At 36.4% G+C, this 23,737-nt stretch overlaps 1 protein-coding gene across 1 annotated transcript in view; it reads right to left on the reverse strand.

Moving 5' to 3' along the window:
• The window catches only part of LRBA (LPS responsive beige-like anchor protein), a 727,560-nt gene that overhangs the window by 58,714 nt on the left and 645,109 nt on the right, over positions 1–23,737 (reverse strand). The window contains exons 51-52 of the mRNA XM_037740751.1: positions 2,141–2,189; positions 1,697–1,824 (exon numbers count right to left, since the gene is read on the reverse strand). Coding sequence (XP_037596679.1) covers positions 1,697–1,824; positions 2,141–2,189 — 177 coding nt within the window. The remainder of the gene's footprint in view (positions 1–1,696; positions 1,825–2,140; positions 2,190–23,737) is intronic.

A 23,737-nucleotide genomic window follows, 5' to 3' on the forward strand; every position in this document is an offset into this window, starting at 1 on the left:
TGAGCATTCTCAGCCTTCTCACCCTCAAGATAGCAAAGCTGCTCTGCTTCTATGAGTCAATAAGCCTCTGCCATGGAGGAAGGCTGGGCAGTGACCCCGGCAGAAAGTCAATGGAGCAGGGGAGGTGCTTCCATTTGCCAGCACCAATGCAGCCTGAGTCTCAATGGCAAGCTATTACTAAAGCTAATTCCAAACGCAAACATAAATCATTCTTACTATTTTATGGCACTATCTTCCATTGTTCTTGCTAAATGTTTGCTCTTTGTGTAGTCTTCTACCCACTAAAGTCACTCTTTATGTTCATCTAAATCTGATTTTACTGAGTTAAAAACATGTAAGAGAAAGAGTGATGCAAACAATTTTTAAAATGTGTATAGTTTATGATGGCCAATTCATATTGCTAGAGAAAGAAGGAGAAAAAAAATCCTAAAAGAAGAAAGAAAATGACAAAGAGCACAGAGGGGAAAAAAGACACAGAGAGGAAGGTGATGGGTGAAGAGAAAGGAAAAAAAGAAGGAAAAAAGAGCCAGAGGTAGCAGGGCCTCCTCTCTATTTCTTATTCTCTTCACTGCTACTCTTTCCTTCCCGGTATTTATCAAAATTCTGCCATCTCTACCCAACAAAATGGAATTTGACTTTATATAATTATTCATTATATTTACAGGAACAGACTTTATAGTCTATATTCTTAATTTAAAACAGCAATGAGAAACTTCTTTTTATGAGGCACAATTAAAAAATAATATCTATAGTCTATTCCTCAAGAATTATGTTAATCATGCAATTCCATTTGTTACTGTTCTAATTTTTTTTCTCATTCAAGAATTTTCCCCTGAAATTTTGGCAACTATAGAGGTAGAATGGCCACATTATTTTGTAGCTCAACTCTATTTCCCTACCCATGATTCTGGGCTGACTTTTGACTTGCTTTGACCAATCAAATGTGACATAAATGATGTATAAGTTCAAAAGCAAACCTCAAGAAGTCTGGCCACTTCTGTCTTCATTCTTGTGGAATTACTCCCACTATGGGAGTGGCCTGGTCTAGCTTCCTTGAGGATAAAAGACCATGTGGAAAGAGAAGCCCGGCTACATCAGCACACCCCATTGCAGTGTGTGAATGAGCCAAGGTGAAAAGAGCAGGAAAGATTTTCATCTAACCCCTCAGAATCATGAGAAATAAAATACGGTTTTCAGTCACTAAGTTTGGGGTGGTTTGTTATACCAAACCATCATTCTCTCCCCACTGTGGTCCCTGACCTTCAGTAACAATATCTTATGTATTAGAATTTGTTTTAAAATTTCCAAAGTGAAAAATATATTGGAATGTAAAGAATAAACACAATAGCAAAACTAATCTAGAAACTCAGAGGATCAAACCAGAAAATTCATGAACCCTATGTCTGGAGTCTTTTATCCTACAGTGAGGATTCATGACAATTATGGACCTTTTAATTCTGTAACACAAGACACAAACTGATGACATACAAGAGTACTGAAGCAACATTTACCTTCTCAAAGACTCCAGGAGACAATGCAATAACATCTGCTGTTTGTTAGCAGGTTAACAAATATTGCATAAGAAGAACATGCCCACATGTGGTGGAGAAACTCAAGCACAATGAAAGACTGTTATGAATATCAAGAATGATCTGAAGGAGGGGCAAGAAATAAGGAGAGTAAAAATAGCACTTACCACTTGCATGGCAGAACCTCTGGGAGGATGGGGCTCTATGAGTAGCTGAGAAGGCGTCTGTCCAAAACTTCGGATTTGAGCTTCAACAGCCTGAAAAAGGCAGGGGCAAGTCTGAGGGTTAAGAGGTGCTAATTACAGGCAATAGAGCCCCAACTGTCACCTGAAAATATCACTCCATACTCTGGCTTGCTTCATGTTGAAAATCAACCTGTGTTTTCACAGTGGGGCTAAGCACCTGGCAAGGGCATTGAGGGTGAGGTCATTGTTTAGAACTGTGGAAGCTGTTCTTATAAAACTGTACAAAACTTTCTCATCTTGCTTAGTGATATGAAACAGAAACCGGCTATTACAATCAGAAATTGTCCTTTTTGGCTTCATCTCTGTTTTCTTGCATTTAGTTTTCCTGCTTGCATCATCCCCAATGATGAAAAGCTAATCTTTTACAGGTATAGAGAAAACCTATTGCTTCTTTGATTCTAGGTCCCATTTCATCCTGGGGAGTAAAAAGGAGGAAAAAAGAAACATAGCACCTGTGAAAGTGGCTTGATGCTATATTAATTTTGCCATAGGAAGAGCATTATTGTTGACAGTCTCTTTGAAGTTAGGTAACTAAATAACAAAGTAAAATCCATATGTTGCATCTAAGCATGAGATGGTTAAACCAGGGACTAAACATAAGGAACATGTGTATGTGTGCTCTTTTTGAAAGATGTGTGCTTTTGCAAGGCACTCTCCTACTGTGGCTCTTGGTGCACACACAGCACACAGATGCCCATTTCCCAGTCACAGCCACCATCATGGGAAACTACTAAATGCCAGGTGCTATCACAATCTGTAAGCATTTTGTTTACTTGCTTATATCTACTTCTTCCCAGTCAAATACAAGAGCCATGAAAGCAGGACCTTATGTATCTTCTTCACTGTTAGATCCCTAAATTGGCTGAATGAATAAATGCTACATGACTAGAGAAGGAAGCAAAGATTTATAAAGACTACTTCAACACTCTCACAACAGTCAGTACTTAACTCGCAGGCTAAATCCCTCAAATCAATAAGAATAAAAATTGGAGCCAAAAGGAAGTGAGGTAGGGACCAGGATCATTTTCAGAACATCATCTCATATACTTTTTGATAGAGTGAAATTAATTTGTGATTAAACATCAAGGACAATCTGAGAAAAAAAATCACAAAGTGGCAACCTGAAGGCTAAAGATAGTCACAAAGGAGGACGCAGCAGCACTACTATTTTATAATTTATGAACTTATGGACTGAGTTTATGAATGAGAGCTTTAAGTCTTTTTGAAGAACAGCTGGTAAGGATGAGCATGGTGGCTCACACCTGTAATCCCAAACCAAGAAAAGAGGATCGCTTGAGGCCAAGAGTTCAAGAACAGCCTACACAGTAAGACCTTGTCTCTACAAAAAGTAAAGAAAATTGGGCCAGGAGTGGTGGCTGATGCCTGTAAATCCCAGCAATTTGGGAGGCCGAGGCGGGTGGATCACTTGAGGTCAGGAGTTCGAAACCAGCCTGTCCAACATGGCGAAACCCCATCTCTACCGAAAATACAAAATTAGCCGGGCATGGTGGTGCATGCCTGTAATCCCAGCTACACGGGAGGCTGAGGCAGGAGAATCACTTGAACCCGGGAGGCAGAGATTGTAGTGAGCCAAGATCGTGCCACTGCACTCCAGCCTGGGCAACAAGAACAAAACTCCATCACAAAAAAAAAAAAAAAAGAAAAAGTAAAGAAAAGGCTGGGTGTGTCTGTAGTTCCAGATACTTAGGAGGCTGAAGTAGGAGAACAGCTTGAGGCCAGGAGTTTGAAACTGCAGTGAGCTATCACTGCACCACTGCACTCTAGTCTGGGCAGGAGTGTAGCCTGAACAAGAGTGCACAGACCTGCCTCCTAGACAGTTGTCTTCTGTGGCTCCTGCCCAGCCACCCACATGCCTCCCTGATTAAAAGGGGAGGGGAGGTGGCAAAGAACTTATTGCTTCAGCACTTGGCCTACCATGTCAGATGGCTCAGAATGCAAATCCTGACTCTGACGCTTATCTGTTGTTTGACTTTGGGCAATTAGCTTATCTCTGTTTCCCATCTATAAAACAGAGATAATAACAATACCTAGTTCATAGAATTGTTTGGAAAATGAAATAAGATAATGTATATAAAGTGCTTAGCACAGTACCTAGCACATACAAAGCATGAAATAAAATGCTATACTGTATCATTATTTGGTGTGGGAGTTGGTGTGTTCTTTACTTAACACAGCCAAAATAAGGAAGAAATACTTTGGGAGTTTATGTAGGAAGAGAATGAGAAATATATATTTAAGAAAACTGAAATCTGGCTTGGGATTTGAAAATATACCACAGGGCTAAGAGCCTAGAGACAAAGAGATTTCTTTGGAGGTTCTGAGAGCAGTCCAAAACATGAGGAATTATATACCCAGATCCTTATGGAAGCTATGGTAATAGTAAGAAAGAGATGACTAGGTGAACCAGCTAAGGAAAAATCAACAGATCTTAAGGACTGATGACTTTGAGCAATGAAGAAAATACAAAACTAATTCCTTTTCTTAAAAAAAAAAACCCAAAAAACAAAAAACTTGCATGTTTCAGAAAACAATAAAGCAATGAGCAGAAATAGGAGTATGGGAGTTTCTGTAAAGGAAAACCACTTTGGCAGGAGAAAGACAGTAAATTTTATGTCAGACACATGGAATCCAATGTGATAGTGACAACCATTTACTTAGGTCAATATGTCCAATGTGTGAAAGAAAGCCTAAGAATGGCTCTGAGGTAAGAGAAGAGAGGTATTGATTTTGGTGTCATTCATACAAAAAAGAAATTTAAGTTAATATTTTTTCATCTTTCTCTCTTGCTGTATATGTATGTTTTTAAGCAGCAGAGACGACCTTCGTTTTGAAATGAAATATTACATGAAGCCTCAATACATGGAGATAGGGTTATTCAACTTTACAGGGTGAAATCATCCCTAGCGAGCCTCCTCAGCAGCCTCTGAGACAATTCTGAGCATTCTTTAGGGCTCTGGAGCACAGTTTGAAACTGTACTTGTTAAGCCCTAGGATGAAAACACATGAAACCCAGACACAAAAGCGCCTAAAGCTGAACCTCAAGAAGTATTTAAATTTAGGGCATAAATGAGAAAGTAATGAAGACAGAAAGAGGGCAGTCGGAGGGTAGAGAGGAGGATGAGCAACATAGGGTGCTATGGAAGCCATAGGATGAGTTTTGAAGGGAGAATAGGCAATAACGCGAGAGAAGCTGGGAATGATGACATTATAGCATATAAATCTTTATTACAGGTATAAATTTAATCTAACATGCCTTAATATTACATAAAGTGTTTTGCACTTAACAATGTTTTGAGATGAAAGGTTATGGATGAGACAACTTTTGAAAATACCAATCTCCTCTTTTTAACACTTTAGTCTGAACATTTTAATACAATTGGCACATTACTGAAAACTCTGAGGAAATGGCTTTTTCAAGTCACATAATGTAGTGGTATTATTCTATCTCAATGACAGAATAAAAGCTATATTATCTCACACAGGTTAAATAATAATCAATTTTCTTTCCAAGTCTTGAAAGCATCTAAAAAGGCTGTGAAATCTCAGACACAAATGCTTTACTTCTTGATTAACCTTTGAGTTCTTGATATTAAAAATGCAACAGAAAGGACTTTTTCAAGTGTGAAAATTATTGAGTAAGACTGTAAGGTAATGACTATGATCTCAAAACTTTATAGTCACACTTTATATCATCAACGGATAATTCTAGATTCTCCTCCTTGTTTTTAAAATTCATTTGCCGCTTTTCATTCATCTTAATCTCTGAAGCAATTTACAGAGATTCTCCCTTCTGTGGCTTCAATGGCTTCATGCTTAGACTGGCTCTGTAGTCTACTCCTTGACTCTCTCTTTTGCTGACTTGTCATCCATAAATGAATTTATCGCTGTAATTCTCTTTCAGTACTATGATTTTCTCAACTTAAGTTTGCTTTCTTGGAAATTTTTTCTACTGGGCTTCAAACTCTACCTCTATCTGAAAGGTTTCCAACCCTATGACCAGAGGTTGCCCACTCCCATGAAGTTTGCCCTGGCCATCTTGCGTATGTCTTCGCAGATCTAAAATCTTAAAATACTATTTTTTATTTTAGCATTCCTCAGTCAAGGATTAGATATGTCTTCTGATTTTTTTTAACCTCAGGATATCGTCAATATTTTAAAAATTTTATCTGTTTTACATATAAAGTCACTAAGCCCAATCACTTCAAAGTTTATCACACTCATCACTCCTTTCTGTATCCAGGCCCCTTATAATTTCAAGTATCAAGTATTATAATAGTCTCTTTGCTGGTTTTCCCCCTCTATGCAGTTTCTGCCTTCAGTATTCCTGCAGAACTGAGTTTTCCCAAACTCACCTTTATGCAAAATTTCTCTGATCAAACGTCTTCAAGTGATTCCAGTACTTAAAAGATAAAAACTAATGCCAGGCATTGCAGGTTTCCCACCTCTCTAACTTTTATTCTCTCATTCTATTACCTTCTACCAGTGTTCCTTTTCAGTCAAACTGGTTTTCTTCCACAAATATAAGCCATCTCTGCCTTACATTTTCTACCATGCCACTGCCCCTCCTAGAATGGTTACTCTTATCTTCAGTTTTGTAAGTTCTACCCATCTCTAGAAAACCTTGCTTGAGTTCTACCAAGTTTCCCTCATCTTGTTAAATAGTTAAACCTATTCATGCTGCTCATTACAGTATACACTTGATTCAGAATTCCCTGTAATGTTATTTATCTCTGTCATTACAACAATAATAGAAGGCAGCAGTTCCCAAACTTTTTGGCACCAGGGACTGTTTTCATGGAAGACAATTTTTCCATTGGCCTGGTTGGGGGAGTGAATATGATTTTGGGATAAAACTGTTTTACCTGAGATGACCAAGCATTAGATTCTCATAAGGAGTGTGCAACCTAGATCCCTCGCATACGCAGTTCACAATAGAGTTTGTGCTCCTATGAGAATCTAATGCTGTGGCTGATCTGATAGGATGTGGAGCTCAGGAGGATTTAATGCTTGCCCACCACTCACCTCCTGCTCTGCAGCCTGGTTCCTAACAGGCTGAAGCTTGGCAGTTGGGGACCCCTGCTGTAAGGGTCTGAATACCATATATGTGCAACAGGTAGAACAGTACCTTGCCCATAGCATTTACACAACAAAAATGTTGCTGAGTGCCTGTTACATAGCAAGCTAGCCAAGAACCCTTATGACTCATCTGTGGTTGGACTGGGGACAAAAGCAAGCTTGAGAGATGAGCAAACTTCCTGATGAGGGCAAACTGAGGTTGCAGGGGAGGATACGGAGTGTTAACTAAAGGCTGGTATTTGCTATTACAAAGAAACCAAATGAGTTTCTCAGGGAAGCTCCGAAAGATGTCACTAAAGGCAGTAATTCTCATTTCTTCGGCTCCAGCATACTTGAATATATGACAACACTCCATTGTCTCACTATAACAGTAATTCTTAAGGTCAAGTGAAAAATCCTAGGGTAATATGTATGATTTGAAAAAGTCCCTGAAGTGATTATGTTTATTGCCTTATCTTCACTTTTCTATTCAGCACTCTGTATAGCATGGTAGAAAATGTAAAGGCATAAATGAGGTGTGAAATCACAGGAAACATATAAGCATCCTTAAACCCCGTAAGGTTCAGAAAGGTGGCTTAACAAACATTACCAAATGCCTCAACTCTTTATAATGAATTCTCCTTCATCTAGACAGTTTTGGTCCTAGGCAATCACGTTTTAGAAATTTAGTTATGTAAAATTTTTTATTATAGAATAGGATAATGAATCTACACATATCCATTAGCCACCTTCAATAATTATTAAGACATTTGGCTTTAGGTTATCTTAAAGTGGGGTCAGACTAGCCAATGTCCTAGATAGATTCACTGAAAACTAAGAGAGTGTTTCTGCCTTTAAGCAATTTTTTTAAGCCTCTACTGCAAGACTATACTGAGAATAAAAATATCTCACAATGACCAAAAATATAAGCATTAGCTGGCAGCCTTCATATTTCTTCCAAGGGGCTGAATATACTTAGACTTGCAAGGAGATGTTCAATCCTTAAGTTGCGTATTTGATTACATGACTCAAATCCTTCCATTCCAAATCCTTATCCTGGGTAGCACCACAGCATAGGATTAAGTGTGCAGACACTAGAATCAGACAGCCTCAGTTCAAATCTTAGCACTACCACATATTAGCTCAGTGATTTTGGACAAGGTATTTAACCTTCTGTGCTTTAATTTCCTCATCTAAAAATCATGATAATAACTGTCAATATGTTATTGGGTTGTTGTGAGGATTAAATGAGATAATATAAAACACTTAGAACAGTTCATGACACATACTAAGCTATCAGTAAATGTGTGATATTATTACAGCATATATATTAAAGACTTAACACAGTGCCTGGCTAGGGTTAAGTAAGCACTCAATAAATGTTACCAACTACTCATCATTAACATTAATAGTAATCTAGCCCCAAACATTGTCCAGTTCACCACTCTATAACGTGACATGTAATCAGCATCATATTGCCTTTAAACCCTTGTATATATTTTCTATTCCCTTGCTCTGTGTGGTTTTTTTCCTCCTCTTTCTTGAAGACTTAGCTCAGGCATCTCTGGCCTCTGGGAGATCTTTCTCGACCTCACCCAGACTGCTGCTGTCCCTTCCTTTTTGCTCTTGGACCAACATGCAAAAACTTTTCCTGCCTATTTATCTAATATTCTATTTATTGGTTTAATTTTCCAACTTATTGATTAGACTGTAAGTTTCTTTAAGATCAGAGACTGCCTAATATTTCTGTGCTTCTACAGGTTGGCACATAGTAGGTACTCAGTAAATATTTACTGAATGAATGTCGATGCAAATCAACTTAATTTAGGAGAGATGCAGCTAGGAAATGCATTACTACCACAATCACAGAGCAGCCTAGCATCGAATAAAATATTCTATTAAATAATTCTAAAAAAAAGTTTGCTTTAGCCAGGCGCGATGGCTCACGCCTGTAATCCTAGCACTTTGGGAGGCGAAGGAGGGTGGATCACTTGAGGTCATGAGTTCAAGACCAGCCTGGCCAACATGAAGAAACCCTGTCTCTACTAAAAACACAAAATTAGCCAGGTGTAGTGGCACATGCCTGTAATCCCAGCTACTCAGGGGGCTGAGGCAGGAGAATCACTTGAACCCAGGAGGCGGAGGTTGTGGTGAGCCAAGATCACACCATTGCACTCTAGTCTGGGCAACAAGAGCAAAACTCTGTCTCAGGAAAAAAAAAAAAAAAAGCTTGCTTTATTATTTAACATTCTTATTCATCAATTCCCAATTATTTCTGTAAATAGCCGTTACTACTTTCTATAATAAAACCTGCATTCAGCAGGCAGCATTCCAGATGTTGAGATATACAGTAATAAAAAAGACTATGGAAATACTTCAAGACATTCCAGTAAAACCACATATTTATATTTTATAAATAGCATCTCAAATATTACCTAGAGAATTAATGGATTTTCAAATGCAAATATTATGAAGAGATTTTCAACAAGCTGTGTATTCTATTGTTTCTGTATGTGCCAACTATTGTATACTTGCATGATTTTATAGCTATATATAGAAAAAGAGACTATATATAGAGAGAAAGAATATACATACACATACTAGACAGAATGAAGGGAAGAAAGAAACAAGAAAGTAAAGGAAAGTAAACTTGGCTTAGTGACAATATAGTATTTGGCTTCAACTAAACAAAGATTATTTTAGTCTCTTTGTACTAAGCTTTTTAATCTAACTGAGGAAACAGGTTAACTCAGTACAGCACTTAGTAACCAACAATAAATGTAAAATTTTATTTAAGATGTAGGGTGGGGGAGAAATAACTTAAACATATGGACACAATTAATATCCATGCTATGCTGTTTTTTTTATAAGCACACAACTCTAAAACTGCATTTTATCACCTAAATATTTACATCTGAAAGCACTATAAATTGGAATAGGGAAATAAGAGATGAAATAATTTATTAAGAAAAGATATTTCATTTATTAATATATTAAAACTTTCTCACATTACCAAAATTAAGTTCAAGAAAGCTGTTGTAAGATTCTCATCTACCTCTTTACCAAGAAATGTTTAAGAATTCCAACAAGACTTCATAAATTAAATTCTTTTCAATGTTTAAAAAGTCACACTAAGACCATCCAGTGATGTCTACTGTGGTATACCATTACTTGTGCCAGTTTTCTTCTTTCCCTTCAGATATTTGAGCATAAACTGTAGAACACTTGCTGGATATTTGACAGATTTCTATTCAAAGCTTACTGTCTAGCTGACTAGCCTCAGTATCCTTTGGAGCTAAGGTTCAACTTTAGCTTTGATATCAGTGAGTTTAAACAGCATATTAATCAAATGACTACTTAATCGTGATATGGTTACGTTTATATTTAACTCCTAAAGGACAAAAATCCTGCTAATATTGTAACTGCTAAGGCCAAAAGAGGACCAATAGCTAATAAATGTATTTGGTAAAAATGGAATGAAAATCCCAAAAGAGGAAATTAGAGATGTTTGGATAACATCTCTAACTGGTTTAAAAGAAAGAAAGACAAAGCATCATTTAGAAACATTTAGAAACCAGACTCCCTCTTAACCTTAGGAAAGAAACACTAAGTTATTAACCCTTTTTAGTTGTCAGAGCAATAAATTCACAAAATTAAAAAGCAGTATAATGAACCTAACCCAAATTATTTTAAAAGAGTCTCCTAAGATTAAAATGTAAATATTTTAAATGCCCTAGAAATAAAAATACAGAATTCAAACTTTATAAAGCATAAGCATAAAAGATAAATAGTTTTTCAGGAAAAATGCAACGGATACACTAGGATATGGAGTATTTAAAACTTGAGCAGATAAATGTTCAAAATATACAGCAGAGAATATTTTCAATGAAATTTGCAAAATAATCTATTAATACATAGAAGAGTACATGAAATTCAACAGAAGTGATTCTATGCAAATTTGGACTGAAAAGACAACATTTTTAGTTTTGAGAATGTACACATAAAGACAGATATCTAAGAATTTAGACTAAAGCCAACTTTGTATGCTGTTAAATAAAGATTGAGTTATTGATTCTACTTCTATGAATTTTTTTTTTTTTTTTTAACAGAGTTTCACTCTGTTGCCCAGGCTAGAGTGCAGTGGCATGATCTTGGCTCCCTGAAACCTCCGTCTCCCAGATTAACGTAATTCTCCTGCCTCAGCCTCCTTGGTAGCTGAGATTATAGGCGTGCACTACCACACCCAGCTAATTTTTTTATTTTTAGCAAAGATGGGGTTTTCCTATGTTGTCCAGGCTGGTCTCAAACTCCTTACCCTCAGGTGATCTGCCCGCCTTGGCCTCCCAAAGTGCTGGGATTACAGGCATGATCCATCATGCCCAGCCCAACTTCTATGAATTTTTGTAAGGAATCAGATGAAGACAAAAAAGATTTAGGTACAAGATAGTTATTATAGTACTCTTTATAGCATAAAAATTGGAAGAAAACAACTACTTAAACTCTGATAACGGAATACCATGCAGCCATTAAAATGAGTTGAATATACCTGACATAGAAACTAGTTCATAATACACTGAAGAAAAAAAAAATTTCTAATTACCAAAGTATATAGAGTATGACCATATTTAAGCAAAAAATATGTGTATGTGTATATACATATATATACACACATTTTATGTATATATATACTTACATGTGTTATGTGCACATTATGCATATAGTATATATACACACACACGTGTATATATACACACACACATAATGTATATATATACACATTATGTGTGTGTGTGTATATATATAACACATATATTTACATGTGTTGTGTGCATACATAAATACATATGCATGAATACTTGCATGCAAAATCTGGAGGGGTACATTCTAAACTATTATTAGCTAATTTCTCTGATGGAGGAAGGATGAAAAGATTGGCAGGATAAAAATTTATACTTTCCTAATTTTTATATCAATTGGTATCTGACACAAACATGTATTACATTTGAAATAAGCATATTTAATTTTCGTTTTGAAAAAATCTAAAACCAAGACAATTTTTTTTTTTTAAAAAAAGGTCTACAAATATTTGGTATAACATTTTAACATTGTTTTGTTTTGTTTAAGACAGGATTTCACTGTTGCCCAGGCTGGAGTGCAGTGATATGATCTCAGCTCACTGCAACCTCTGCTTCCCAAGTGTAAGTGATCCTCCCACCTCAGTCTTCTGAGTAGCTGGGAGCCACAGATGCCCAACACCATGCCTGGCTAATTTTTGTATTTTTGTAGAAATGGTGTTTTGTCATGTTGTCCAGGTTGGTCCTGAACTCCTGAGCTCAAATTATCTGCCCAACATGGCCTCCCAAAGTGCTGGGATTACAAGCATAAGCCACCATGCCTGGCCAAGCCACCATGCCTGGTCTTTGTGAGGTTTAATTTATCCATTAACATAATAGCAAGAAATATATATAAAATTATATGTATATATATTTAATATAAATAAATATATATATTTTAACTTTTATTTCAGGTTCAGAGGTACATGTCAAGGTGTATTACACAGGTAAACTTGTGTCCTGGGAGTCTGTGGTATAGATTATTTCATCACCTAGGTATTACACCCAGTACCCAATAGTTATCTTTTCTGCTCCTCTCCCAAGAAATATATTTTTTAACCATCTAAGAACAACTCCAGTTGATAAACTGGTCAAAAACTTAAATCTATAAACCTTGCTATAAAATTAATTTTGATAATATTGAGTTTACTTTTTAACTTATCTCTGATTCCTAGGATCCCTTATTTTAGCAATATTTTGCCATCATTTAGTATTAATCAAATATAAACTTATTTAAGTAAATAATATGTTTTCCTTCAAAAAGCACTCAGAATGCATCAGGTAACTGGAAACAAATACATATCACAATGGAATGGAGTACATAAAGAACAAAGAGCAGCTTGCTAAATAAAGCAAAACATATTTAAAAAATAATAATGCAAAGAGAAGGGGGAAAAGGAAAATTAGGGAGGCAAAGGATTATTTTTACCAGCATTCTACCTAAATAATATTATTCTGGAAGTTACTAACGTAAAATATGATATAATTATAATTTGTGAAAATGTATATAGGTTTTCCATTAGTGCTTATAACTGAACCCATACTTTCCAGGCACATTAAACTGAGTCCCAACCCAGCCTCACTACAATCTCCAGTTCTTGTAGCTGTCCATCTCCTACAACATAATCCCAGCTGCCAATCTGAAAGAAACCAGCTAGTCAGAGCAGACACAACCAACAGAAACAAACGTCACTCAATAATGTTCAGTGGCACTGTGTTCATGGATAATTTCAAACAGTATCTCTGTCTAGAACATTGATGTGCTCATTCAAAACACCTCCATCTCTGGCTACTGGAAATGAGTAGATAAAGCAGCCTGCCTAGAAAAATAAGTGGAATGTCTTCAAAGAGGTTGCCAAAGCTAGGAAACAAATGTTGAGAAAACACAGTAAAGTTCTTAAAGGGGAAAAAAAAATCCAACAACATCCAGAGAGTTAATTTTTACATTCAGAAGGTTAAATTATTTCTCAAAACCTGACAAATATGTTTAAACTATGTCATGAAAAGCAGCAGTCAATGGTTATTCATTTGCTAAGAGTGACCTAGATGAAGTAAAGATGGTACCTGAAAGGAAACAGGGGTTCATGACAGAAGTCATCGGAATAACAGAATGGCTCAGGATTTTGTAGGTAGTTAACAGGAAAAAAAAAATCCTAAAAATATTAATATTTTGCTTCATGTCCTTGGGTGTATAATTTAGTTACACCTAACTATTAAGTCTGCAATAGACATAATAATAAGCAAAATACAAAGATTAGCTTTAATGATAACTTTGATGCTTGTTTAATTGAATAAGGGAATTTTTGTCTGATTATTGTGGTTTTGAAGTAAAAGAAAGTCTGGCATAATTTTATGGTATTTTAAATGTAGGTTTTCAATTAAAATCTGACTAATCCTTACCGTTTATTTGGCTTCTCATTGTACAGTTCCTGCTCTGCACTGTGTCAAATATGCCATCTGTGTAACACACTTCTAGCCAGAGATACTTCAGGATTATTTCTATAACACTTTGAATTGTGGCTGCATGAAATCTGAACTTATTATATTCAGTATTCCTAATTTACTATATTGCTACGACCACTGTCATCCTGTCCTACTCTTAAATCTCACTACAGTCACAACAAAGATTCTTGCGCCACCTGCTTAAAACAGGCTTACAGACCACTCCCCCAACTATTTAACAAATGTTAACAATGCTATAAATACTAATTGTGTTTATGCTTTCTGAAAGATTCACTGCAGCCACTGTTCTGCAGCAGTGTTGGAGCTGAAATGAGCCGTTGACTCCCACCAACAGAGTGATGGAATTCTAAGCCAAAAATGCTTTTCCTTGGATAAGATATCTGATTTGCTACTTCTGTCATGAAACTGGGGTCATGTAAACTTAAACACTGCTGCTGCTTCTTTTGGAAAACAGACCTCAGAGTGATTACGCATAGCTAAGACAGCATTTGGAAGGATAAATTTGGAAGAGGGAAAACCAACCACTGACACTAAACACAACTTAGGGAACATTTTCAGATTTTACTTTCATGTTGAGGTCACTTGTATATAGTAATTCTTCAAACTGGGCAATATCGCGGCTCTCTCCCTTCCCTATTTATCAATGCAAATAGAGTGGAGTTCCATTTTCAAAAAGAAATTTAAAACTTAATTTCTGAACTCACATAAACATAAAACAATGTATTTATGTGAAAAGTAAAGGAGAAAATAAAACTTTCAGGGGAAATGTAGCAAGTATTTATGACAAAGTACAAGATGAAAAAGCACAAGTAATATTGTTCATATTAAGGTTGTCTGACAGCAACATCTACCTGCAAGTATCTTTCAGCCTTTGAACCCCCACCCCTTCTTCCAACCTCCAGGTGCACCCCAAGGTCTGCCCTGGCGTCCCCTACGCAACAACTGCTCCAGACTCTGCTGTGTCTGCACTTTCCCTTTTATCAAAACCTACTGTCCAATCTTGTTCACAGACAGCCACATGATTGGGAAGGATTTATTTTTTATTTTTATTTTTTTAAAGGATTTGTAACCAAATAAATTAGCTCTAATGGTAGAATTTCAGGCATTTGGAAAGGATGATGAGTTCTGTAGCAGAGGCTTTTTTTTCCTTTACATACACATCAAATTGCATCAATGAGGAACTTATAGCTAGACATGAGCATGTGGCTCTGATATTAGTTAACCAAAGTTAACTAATTTGAGGATGAGAGCTTTCTAGTGTCTCATTTTATACTTTGTGTATTCTTTAATTCTTCAAATAGTTAACATGTACTGCTTTGATAAATACAGTTTTAAAGTACTTTGTATAACTACACACACACACACACACACACACACACACACACACACACAGTAGTGAACCCAGAGATCTAGAATTCATGAATCTTAAACCAAAAGCCTTCTTGCTTTTAGATAATGACAAAAACTACAATTAACAATGATATATTTAAGATATTTTCTCTAAAAGTAGAAGTGTTGTGTTCCCCCTCAAATATGATGGGAAAATGAAGAAATAAACTCAAATGTTAAAAAGTATGAAAACCCCCCATAGCTCAGTGGATTAAATAACACACATAGAAAATTAAGAGATTGGAGGTACTCTGATTTCTGAGTGAGATAAAAATTAAGAAATTGTAAATTTCTTCATCCCTGTCAAAGTTACATGAAGATAATTATGGACACTCAGTATCCTAACAACATTGACTGTTGAGAAAGAACATGACCAAAACCCAGAAAGTAATAACAAAAGACCTCTGGAGAGCCAGATAAAAAAAAAAAAAAGTCAGTATCTATAGCCTCATGTTAACATACATTGTTTTTTCAAATTTTCAAGAAGTGGCTTTTTCCCCCTGAAAAGGGAAAAAGTTGTGTTTGGCTTTTTCTCCCTGATTTTCAAGAGACATAATTTTTTAAAATATAGAAAGGGGCAAATTAAAGAGTTATATGATCTCATTAACCAAAGATAATGACCACAAACATTTTCGGGTCCATAATTCCAGACTTTTCCTTATGCATTTGTATTTTATAGTTATTTAACATGCTCTGTTATTCACTGTAATATGGCAAAATATACTTCCATGGTAATACATATAGATCTACATAGTAACATCTTTGATGATATACAGTATTCCACTGTGTAAGTTTACCAATATTTGATTAACTAGCTCTCTACTGGACATTTATGGTGCTCCTTTTTTTTTCATTATGATAATATCGTTTGGCTGTGTCCCCACCCGAATCTCATCTTAAAGTGTAGTTCCCATAATCCCCACTTTGTGGGAGGTAATTGAATCATGGGGGCGCTTTTACCCATACTATTCCTATGATAGTGAATAAGTTCTCATAAGATCTGATGGTTTTATAAGGGGCTCCCCGTTTCGCTCAGCTCTCATTCTTCTCTCTCCTGCCACTTTGTGAAAAAGGACATGTTTGCTAGCCCTTTCACCAAGGCTGTAACTTTCCTGAGGCCTCCCCAGCCCCGTGGAACTGTGGGTCAATTAAATCTCTTTCCTTTAAAATTACCCAGTCTTAGTTATGTCTTTATAGCAGCATGAGTATAGACTAATACATGTGAACAACTATATAACATTTGTTTTCACACTTGGTCAATTATTATTTTTGGTTAGTTTCAAGTAAATAGTTCATGAACATTTTAATAATTGATATAGAATGATTCAGCCTATTTTCATCCTCACCAAATATATGACAGTGTCTGTTTTCTCATACTGTCACCATTAGAAATTTTTACTATTTTTAATCTTAGATAATCTAATGGACAAAAATGCCATTGTGTCATTACAATTTAATGTCATTGATTAATAGTGAGGGTAAACTACTTTTCTTACTGGGTCTTATTATTTGCCCAGGCTAGTCTCAAACTCCTGGGCTTAAGCAATCCTCCTGCCTTGGCCTCTCTAAGCGTTGCAATTACAGGTGTGAGCCACCATGCCCAGCTTAAAGGCTTTTCATGTGTGACTTGCATTTCATCTTTTGTGAATTATCTATTCCTGTACTTTGTTATTTGTTGTTGCTTTAGATGTACAGAAACTTGAGTTTTCTTGTAGTTTTATACATGAATATATTAATTTCCTCAGTGATTTTTAGTTTTGATATTAGACTTACAAAGGCCTTCCCCTTCATGTAATCAGGAACAGAAATGTCAGTGTGACAGGACACACCAATGAGAAAGACGACAGATGACATGAGATCAGAGAGGTATGCAAGACCAGATCATGTGAGTCAAGCAGATTTTATTTTATGTTTGATGTGAAACTAAGTAAGGAAGTGACATGGTCTGACTTGCAGTTTCAAATACCACTTTGGCAGCTCTGTGGAAAGTGGACTGTAGGTAGGCAGGGATAGAAAAAGGTGATCTGGTCTACTAATGTTAGTCCAGCGGGGAGAGGAAGATGGTGGCTTGAACTAATGATGAACACACATGAATGCTTTCCAAATATGTTTTACAGATATCATCAGCCTAGCTGCTCTTTTGAGACAGCCTCTCCTCTGTTACCCAGGCTGGAATGTAGTGGTGTGATCTTGACTCACTGCAACCTCTGCCTGCCAAATTCAAGCAATTTTCATGACTTAGCCTCCCAAGAAGCTGGAACTACAGGTGCGTACCACCAGGCCTGACTAATTATTTGTATTTTTATTTTTGTAGCTACATGGTTTCACTATGTCGCCCAGATTAGTCTCAAAACTCCTGGCCTCAAGCAGTCCTCCTGCCTCAGCTTCCCAAAGCGCTGGGATTACAGGTGTGAGCCACCTTGCCTGGCCTATCACCAACTTCTTATGCTCTCCCTACCTACCACATGATTTTTACAAGTCACAGAGCCAAACTGTGCTCTTTCCCACATGCTATACTCTCTGCTTTGAATGTCCCTTCCATTTCTTTTGCTCTACCAACTTAACTCAAATTTCTTAAGGATTATGTTCAGAGAGTTGATACTTTCTTAATCTGGGTTAGAAATGCCTCCCCCTTTGTGCTCCCAAATTCAGTGAATGTCACATTGCTACATACAGACATATGCATATTTGTGTATTTAAATATATATATATTTCTTACCTACTAAACTTCATCAATGAACTATTTCTCGCTAAGATATTAACATCTAGATAATGAGCTCTCAACTTCTGGATATTGCAAATAGCATTTATATGAAAATTAATGGATGAATTCTGGATAAGGATATAGAACTGTTCTAGAAATCATGTCTATAAATGCAATTATACTCTAAATATATTAATTTAAGGAAAATACGTTAAATTTTTAGGAGGGAAAATTATTTTATAAAATATTCAACTCATGTATTTACTTTGTGGATTTGGACTTTAAGACATTTTTTTCTTGGTAAAATGAGTTATTCTTACTCATATCTGACTCCGAGTTCAAATATTCCAATTTTTATCTTTTCTGAAAATTTCTTCTTTCCTTGGGTCTTATGTTTTTCAAAAATGGGGTTAGAAAGACCTAATAAGATTGTGTTTGAAAGAAAAGAAGTGAATGAGCCAAATCAAAATCAGCAGAATAATCAGAAAATGACCAACTTTTATTTATTTGTCCCTTATCTATAAAATAATATATGTAATATTGAGGAAACAAAAAAGTTTTTAAAAATGTTAAAGGCAAGGAAATTGCAGAGAAATAAAGAAGAGTAAACAGATAAAGATAAGAATATATTCTTAAGTTGGGGGTCACAAGATAGTTTTTGAAAAATTAGCATATTTGCCTGAAAAAGAATTCATTCTGGTGTGTGATCTATGTAAATGCAGACATAGTTGTATATTGATAACCCAGCTGTTTTCTAAAAATTAAAAACAACGTAAAAGTTTAATGTGCTGCAGGCTGTTTCTCTGATTACTCTTCCTTCTTCTTATGGTTAGTATTTCTATCGTTTAGTGCTCTTTTTATAGAGAGATTATTTTTATGATCACTTACTATGCCATATGTATTAACCATTCATTCTAGAATAGAAACCTTCTCAAGAGGAATGGCACTTTTCCCAAAATAGTAGGTGATTACATGACTTGTATGTAGACAACTTGCCTCTGTATTACTGTGTGAACATATTTCTAGACTGAATTAAGTGTATAGACGTGAGGAGAAATAAGTAAAAGTATACCTACAGAACAGAAATTGTCTAATCTGCTTTTGATACTAGAAAGGTAGAAATCTATCCTTGTACCATGACTGTGGTTTTGCAGAAATAATGCTTTAATATCAACCAAACAGATATACAAATGTGCTAATACTAATGATATTAAAGCACCTTAGAGAAACAAGATTCTGAAGAAAAGAGAGGCGTGGCCTGCAGGTTGCGGTGGGGAGTAAATTAGTAGAGGGCAATAGTGAAAGTTTCACAACTGGCATGAGGCCTGTGACAAGACTTGACTTGGAGGTTGTCCCAGCCAGGGAGTTGCAGGCACGGCTTGGCTGTGGGAGAGCAGTAGGAGCTAACTCCCTGGTGCCCTTCCATAGCTGAACTCCAATCCCAAAGTTTTAAAAGAAACACTGTTTACGAACACAGAGAGGCAGTCATTAACCATCCTCTCTAACAGTGCTCCACCCTCACGGCACTCTCTATCACCTTACTCACTTCTATTTTCTTTATAGCACTTGATACAACTGAAATTACGGTCTTTAAATTTTATTTTCTGTGTGCCCCATTAGAATGTGAGCTCCAGGAAGGCACGGACTTTGCCTGTCTTGCTCATCTCCACATTTTCAGCATCCTGAACAAAATGAATATTTATTGAATAAACGAATGAGTAAAGAATGAGAATGGGAATAAGCTTTCCCAGGTTATCAGTCCCTTCCTGCTTTTCTTATTTACTCAGTCCAGCCTAGGTTCACTTTTTATCTTTTCCATAACATCCCTTTAATAGTTTCATCAGCCACCCTTGCACCTTTGATCCTTCTTTATACATTTCACCATACTTCCAAGGCAAAACCCACCTGTGTCTATCTTTCTGTCTCTTTCTCTCTCTCCCCACACATACGCACATGCATATGCACATGCACATGCGCACACACACACACACACACACACACACACACATCTCTCTGTTCAACTTTTTCTACACCTATTCTCCTGATGGTGAAAACATAGAAAAACAACATTAAAAGGAAGTTATAATTATTGAGCAGCATCCATTAAGGATAAATATTATCTCATCATTGGTACAAACCCTCATAAACAGGGTTTGAGACGAGGCCCTATTGTTACCTCCTGTTCAGTGCTTATCTCTCTCTATGCTCTGGGTTTTGTTCTTCTCCACTTTCACACAGAGCTTGATAGTGCATTACACGCTTTCCCTCCTGCATGTCTGACATGCTTCTCTCCTTTTGAATCTTTCCCATTAACACAGAAACACAGTCCAGTATTTACTCATTTAAAAAAAAAATTCTCCTTTAGAGTAACTGCTGATGCATACAAACATTTCTTTTTGTGGTGACAAAAATGCTCTTAAATTGAATTGTGGTGATCCTTGTCCAAATCTGTGAACACACTAAAAACTATCATATGCTTTAAATGGGTGAATTGCAACATATGTGAACTATATCTCAATAAAGCTGAAAAAATTCTCCCTTAAATTATTTTCTCTATTTACTGTCATCTCCCATTCATAACACAATCCTCTACCTTCTAAGCTATTTCTCTAAGATCACCAAAGACCTCTTTAAAAAATCAGTCAGCACTTTTAGTTCTTATCTGTTCAATCTTCTTTCAGATTCCAAACACACATATCAGTGACACGGGGTCATGTCACTAACCTTCAGTGGTTCCCTACTGCCTTATGATGCGGTTAAAATTGTTTTTTAAAGATAGGGTCTTACTCTGTTGCCCAGGCTGGAATGCAATGGCAGGATCATAGCTCAATGCAGCCTCCAACTCCTGGGCTCAAGCAATCCTCTCATCTCAGCTTGGACTATATGCATGTGCCACCATGCCCAGCTAAGTTATTTATCTTTTTGTAGAGATGATGTCTTGCTATGTTGCCCAGGCTGGCCTGGAACTACCAGACTCAAGCCATGCTCTTGCCTTGGCTTCTCAAAGTGCTGGGATTATAGTTGTGAGTCACCATGCCCTGCTGAAAATTATTTTTTATGTCAATTAAGGCTTTTGGCTCCTGTGTGCCTCTCTCTCATCTGTTCATCTTCAGTTCATTCCACATACACCATATTCTCTAGCCATCTCTTTTATCTATGTGCAGGAAGGGTATGTAGTTGCCTCTGTGTAGGTAACTTTTGCTCATGACTCTAGCCAATGATCTTATTCATCCTTCAGTATGGAGCTCCAGCCTCTCATTCTCCAGAAAACATGCCTAAATTCTGTCAGTTTGGGCTTAGACCTGTCCTGTGCTTGTGCATACATACATATATTTATCTCGGTACTGAATTCATCAGACTGTATGTTTGTTTACTTATACCTATTTTCCTATTAGATAGTGAACTCTAGCTGAGGGAGGGAAGGGACTTGCCTTTCAACTCTTTAACCTTATTATACGATTTGGGTTTAGTAAAATGTTGTTGAAAAAAATGAATAAATTAACGACCTATTCATGTTTTCTGCTTTTTTGCCTCTCAATGAACTCAGCAATGCATCCACAAGGAAATGATCTCTAATAACTTCTCTAGTGTTAACATTTTATGATTCTTTCTATGACATAATCAGTAGTTCATATTCCTTTTATAGTTGTGTTTTCTAACCCAGGGATTTAACTGTGAGCAACATAAGGGAAAGAACTAACACTTGCTGAGTACTTATGAGGGGAAAGGAACCATGCCAGGTTTACATGCATTATATGTCATCTCATCCTCTGTAGAGTGGGCATTATAGTATTGCTTCTATATATAGGAAACACAGTCTGTGGAACACAACTAGTAGGCATCAGAACCATGACTCAAATGCATATTTATTTGTTTCTTTGTTTATTCTGTTATATCACACTCCATTGTACTATAGGATTCAGCACTGGTAAATGGTATGCAAAGGCTGCAATAAAAGATTTTCCCCTCCCCACCTTATTTTTGAGACAGGGTCACACTCTTTTGCTCAGGCTGGAGTGCCATGGTGCAATTATGGCTAACTGTAGCCTTGACCTCCGGTGCTGAAGCGATCTTCCCACCTCACACTGCCCCCACCCCCAAGAGCTGGAGCTGTAGGTGTGTGCCACAATACCTAGAAAATTTTTAAACTTTTTATGGAGATGGGGTCTCACTATGTTGCCTAGGCTGCTCTTGAACTCCTGGACTCAAGTAATCCTGACGCGGCCTCCCAAAATGCTGGGATTACTCGTGTAAACCACTGCGCCTGGCCCCATTTATTTTAATGACATTCAGAAAGCTTTATGAATTAAATGTGCATATTTATTTTAATTGTGCTAAGTAACAAAGCAATATATTCTCATTTCAAGAACATCAAATACCTACCATACTTAGACCATCACAGGCCATGTGTATTTAAGGAATGCAAAATCTAATATAGAATATATATTACATGTATGTCTATATAATGTATAATATAAAAATAAATTAGTGGTGATGAGTGGAAGACTATCCAGTTAAGGCTTAATTTTCTCATAATTAAATACTTAGGGTTGTGGTGAAGAAAAGGAAGTCAAAGAAACTTAAAGAAAAAGTTTTAATGGTCTTTAGCAAAAGTTGATCATAAAAAATAAATATAAAAAAATTATTTGGTATGATGGTTCTTCAAAAAGTTAAACATGGAATTATGACATAATCCAGAAATTCCATTTCTGGGTATATATCCAAAAGAATTGAAAGCAGACACTTGAATAGATGATGGTCACACTGTTCCTAATAGCCAAAAGATGGAAACAACCCAAACTGCCCATTGATATATAAATGGATAAACAAAATGTGGTATATACATACAATGGAATATTATTCAGCCTAAAGAGAAAGGAAATTGTGATACATTCTACAGCATGGATAAATCTTAAAGATATTATGCTAAAAATAAGCTAGACACAGAAGGACAAATATTGTATGATTCCTCTTATATGAGGTATTCAGAGTAGTCAAATTTATAGAGATAAAAAGTGGAATTGTAATTGTACAGGAACTTGGGGAGGAAGGAATGAGGAATTCTTGTTTAATGTATAAAGAGTTTCAGTTTGGGAAGATACATTTCTTGAGATGGACGGTGCTGATGGCTGTACAACCATGTGAATGTTCTTGATGCCAGTGAACTGTAAACTCAAAAATGGAAAAATGGCCAAGGGCAGTGGCTCATGCCTGTAATCCAAGCACTTTGGTGGGCCAAGGCAAGTGGATCACTTGAGTTCAGGAGTTCCAGACCAGCCTTTTTGGTGAATGCTGCATTTGCCAAAACCATCTTTTAAGTGTTTTACTTGAGAAAATAAATGAAAAGAATAAAACAAGTTCAATAACACCTAACAACAAGTTAGATGACATACGAAAGATTTGGACGTCAACCCTCCCATTAACTTCTATGTGGTTATATATGTACTTAGGTATTACATATAAATATGTGTTTTATCACATTTCAATAAATGTATGCTCATAATCATATCTCTTTGTTGAATTATTACTATTTTCCTACTATTTTAAATCATGCGAGTAACCTCCAAAGGTATATAAAATTATAAATAAGATTATTGATACCTTAGGAGGCTGAGGCAGGAGAATTGCCTGAACCCAGGAGGCGGAGGTTGCGGTGAGCCGAGATCGCGCCATTGCACTCCAGCCTGGGTAACATGAGCGAAACTCCGTCTCAAAAAA

The sequence above is a fragment of the Cebus imitator genome, unplaced genomic scaffold (genome assembly GCF_001604975.1).
Source record: "Cebus imitator isolate Cc_AM_T3 unplaced genomic scaffold, Cebus_imitator-1.0 Scaffold4, whole genome shotgun sequence".
In the NCBI taxonomy this organism is placed as follows: Eukaryota; Metazoa; Chordata; class Mammalia; order Primates; family Cebidae; genus Cebus; species Cebus imitator.